The following is a 4,068-nucleotide window of genomic DNA, read 5'->3' as shown; positions in this document are numbered from 1 at the left end:
ACATCTGATATATCGGTACCGGCATATAAATATCAACTGAAAAACAAATGCTTTGTTGAGTAAGTCGTTAACTTAGCAAGCAGTAACCCAGTCCATATGTAAACCGTTTCAACAATCTACAAACTGCTCAAGCTATGAACCCATTATTTTGAAGGCAAAATTATGGGCCACTATTTTAAACCAAGTGGGATTAACAAAAATTCACAATCGCTTTAGATGCATATTTATTTTGAGTTCTGTAGCACCTTTGAGAAAACACGAAAAAGTTTAAATTCAAAGGCGTGGCAAAAGAGTTGCAAACAGAATTAAGATTTCATTTTTGTTTAGCTCAAGTTTAACTCAAGTTTGGTGTCGGGCGTGGTGTTGTTAACTTCACGGGCGTGGATTTTTTCAAAGTTGTATTAAGAGAAAGAAAATGTTCCAAGGTTTAAGTTTTTCAATATATAAAAATTTAACAAATGTTTTAGCTGACAAAATGTCTTTACGAATTTCAACCCTGAGGATGTTCTCTTTGAACTCTATGCGTTTTGATAACAGCCACTTGCATGAAATTCATAAAGGATGAGGTGTTTCGTTTTTGGGTAACTTGATTTGGAAACATTAGGAAAAAGCAGAAAATTTTGCAAAATTTGCATTATTTAAACGGGTAGTTTTACGATAAACCCGTCAGGCATAGAACAATTGATTTAACTATTTAACTTTGCAAAAAATTTTTTCTGGCGGGTAAAATTGAGTAAATCTAAAAAAGATCTGAATTTTGTCGGTTTTACGACATTCAGTTATTACTTTGGGCAAAATCGTTGTTAAAAGAGACATTATACGTTATCGCTGTCTTTGTAATACAAAATAATGCGTGCCTTCAGTTTGTCTATCTTTTTTTCGTTCTCAATGTTAATTTGAATTTTTATTTGGAGACAAAAGAGGCAACAGAACTGGGTAACGGCCCTTATTCGGCATATGGAAGCAATTTTAATTGAAAGACGGATTTCTGCTGAGAACTTTATCATGATGAGGCTATTTTCAGAATAATTCCGATATTTACAAAATCCCTAAGATGAGAAGCTAAATCCTTTGCTGTTTTCTAACTTCTGGTATACCAGTTCAAGTACATGAGTTTGAGCTGAAAAACAAATGCTTTGCTGATTAAGGCGGCAATTTAGCAAGCGTTTACATAGTGTATAGGAAACCCGTTTCACCAAACTACAAATTCTACAAGATATAAACCAAAAATTATAAAATCAGTAATCATAAGCCACTACTTTAAGTCAAGTGGAATTATCAAAACTGACAACCGCTTTAGATTCGTGTTTATTTTGAGTTCTTTAGTACCTTGAGCAAAGGATTAAAAAAATGCTTAGATTTATGATTTCTGAGTGGAGTTCTCAAATCGAAGTATTTTTCATGGTTAAGTTTAGAGAAAGATATTTTCCAATTTCTACGTTTTTCATTTTATACAGAGTTAACTCAATTTTCAGCTGATAAAAGGTGTTCTATATATATATATATATATATATATATATATATATATATATATATATATATATATATATATATATATATATATATATATATATATATATATATGGGAACAAGTTCTCTAGTCAAAAGATTTTATTGAGTAAAGGTTTTTGTTACAGTTTTTTTGATGATTACATATTTGCGGGTAACCGTTTTCAACTTGTTCAAGGACTTGAGTCAAGTTTTCATGCGCTTGACTTGATTGTTTCACAACAAGCTCCAAGCAGAACAAGGGGCCAGCAACACGTTTGGACATGTCGTCGAAGAGCGGGTAACCCAAGTTGCCTAGAAACCGTTACGTGAAAAAAAACTATAAAAACGTGGCTAATCAGCCAAAACGCGTGCGAGTGCGGAAACGGGGCGAACGAACGTACCGTAAGCCGTTTTTACCTTCACCACACGGTGTTGTCCATCTCGTCCAGGGTACACCTCCAACACACGCCCAAGAGGCCAAATTCCACGAGGAGTCATGTCTTTCAGGATCCAGACAACATCATTAACTTTAAGTGGCGACTGGTTGTTCTCATTCCATTTTGATCTCTTGAGTAGTGTCGGTAGGTATTCTTTGACAAGTCGCTTCCAGAAGTGGTTCATCATCTGTTGCAGATTTCGCCATGTCCTGAAGCTGGCTGGAGTCTGGCTGTCAAATTTTCCTGGTGGCAGAGAGTTGAATGGACGACTAATCAAGAAGTGGTTAGGTGTGAGAGGCATCTCGTTATCGGGAAGATCAGCGACATTTGTGAGAGGTCTTGAATTCAAGATGGCTTCGCTCTCTGCCAGTATTGTTTGGAATACGTCAAGTGAGAGTCGTTTTGAGCCTAGAATGATCAGCAGCGTTTTTTTCGCTGTCTGTATCAAGCGCTCCCAAACACCGCCAAAGTGGGGGCCATAGGGCGGGTTGAATTTCCAAGTCGTGTTTGTAGCAGCAAGAGCCTTGTAAATTTTGTCGTTGTCAAGGCTCTTTACACTTTTCTTCAGCTCTTCTGACGCTCCGATGAATGTCTTTCCATTATCACTGTACAGCAGTTCTGGTTGACATCGTCTACTGGTGAAACGTCGAAATGCATTTAGGAAAGTACCGGTGTTGAGATCTGGGCAGCTTTCAAGGTGGACTGCTCTCGTGATCAAGCACGTGAAAATCAAACCATAATGTTTTTCAAGATTTCCTTTTGTGTCCTCTATATAAAATGGTCCAAAGAAGTCGACACCACTATTGGAAAACGGGAATTGTGTTGCGGCTGATGGGAAGCGGAAAGCGGGAAGAGGAGCCATGATCGGTTGTATGTTCTCTGCATTAAATCTTCTGCATAAAAAACAGCAAAACTTTAGGCTAAGTAGACACTTTCGCAAGCCAAATACGTGGTATCGTTGCTGAACAAACGCTTTGACGGGTTCTGTTCCCTGATGAATGCATATGCGATGAGCGTGTTCTAGGTACAAACGTGTGATTGTGTCATTCGCATGCAGAATAATTGGACACTTTTCTATTTCAAGTGAATCAGGAGCAAATTGAAGTCTTCCACATGAACGGAGTATACCGTTTTGATCGAGGATTGGGTTCAAAGACCGTAGTTTGCATTTACTGTGGGGCTTGAGGCCCCTTTTTAATGATGAAACTGCCGTGTGAAATGAGTTCTCTTGAGAATTTCTGATCAAGTGCTTCCGAGATAGATCAATGTCATCGGTTGTGTACTGTTGTTTGCTGTCACGAAGTTTCATTGCTCTGAACAGTAAGTTAAAGACAGTGGCTAAGGTGAGTAGCATTTTCGTCCAAGACGAAAAACGTGCTGGGTCTATGATTGGCTCTGGAACATTTGAAGCTGTATGTGCTGTGGTTGCTACGACAGCTGGTTTCGAAGGTACAGCCTGGTTACTGATTTGCTCTGATGATGACAGAAACTCTGGAGGTTGCAACCATTTGAGAGATATTTCACGTGGATCTAGGCCACGAGTGCCATGGTCGGCTGGATTGTTCAATGTGGAAATATGTCTCCATTGTTTTGTTTTGGTTGATGCTGCAATTTCTCTGAGTCGGTTCGCAATATATACAAATTGTTTTTTGAAAGAAACCTATTTTTTGCAGAAGTCCACGGTCTCAGACGTTGCCGTCTGCGAAGTCCCTTAGCCCTATAGTTTCAGACGTTACCATACTAAGAAGAAGAAAATAACGGTTTCAGAAGTTACCAATCTTTGATTTTTTGTTCAACATCAAAACGGATTCCTTTTCACAAAGAGATCTCAGACGTCATCTCAATCAATTCGTTGAACATCTAGCCATATGCGAAACCTTGGTCTAGTGTCATGGTTTTGGAGGGCACTAAAAGCACCACGAGATCACTCAAATTAACACAGAGTTGGAGGAAAGAAAAGTTTTCAGAAAAGAAGAAAGTTACAATTTCTACAAAGTTTTCAAGCTTCTTGTGGTCTATTACAGTTCTTCAACCTTTTGTGTTCTTCTCGTATCCCTTGTTGCCTACACGCATCGCATTTAAAACAAGTTCTCAGGTTTTAGCCCTCAGAAAAAGAACTCCTTGAAAAGAAACAAAAAGA

At 38.3% G+C, this 4,068-nt stretch overlaps 1 protein-coding gene across 1 annotated transcript; it reads right to left on the bottom strand.

Annotated features, from left to right (window-relative positions):
* Positions 1–1,200: 1,200 nt before the first annotated feature.
* Positions 1,201–3,282, bottom strand: LOC142341305 (uncharacterized). Its single transcript, XM_075392228.1, has 2 exons — positions 1,948–3,282; positions 1,201–1,209 (listed from the first exon to the last, which is right to left on the bottom strand). The coding sequence occupies exons 1-2, from the start codon at positions 3,280–3,282 to the stop codon at positions 1,201–1,203; spliced, it is 1,344 nt and encodes a 447-aa protein (XP_075248343.1).
* Positions 3,283–4,068: the final 786 nt, after the last annotated feature.

This window comes from Convolutriloba macropyga, chromosome 6, assembly GCF_964194025.1.
Source record: "Convolutriloba macropyga chromosome 6, txConMacr16.3, whole genome shotgun sequence".
Classification (NCBI taxonomy): domain Eukaryota; kingdom Metazoa; phylum Xenacoelomorpha; order Acoela; family Convolutidae; genus Convolutriloba; species Convolutriloba macropyga.
This window is presented reverse-complemented; position numbering and strand designations above follow the sequence as displayed.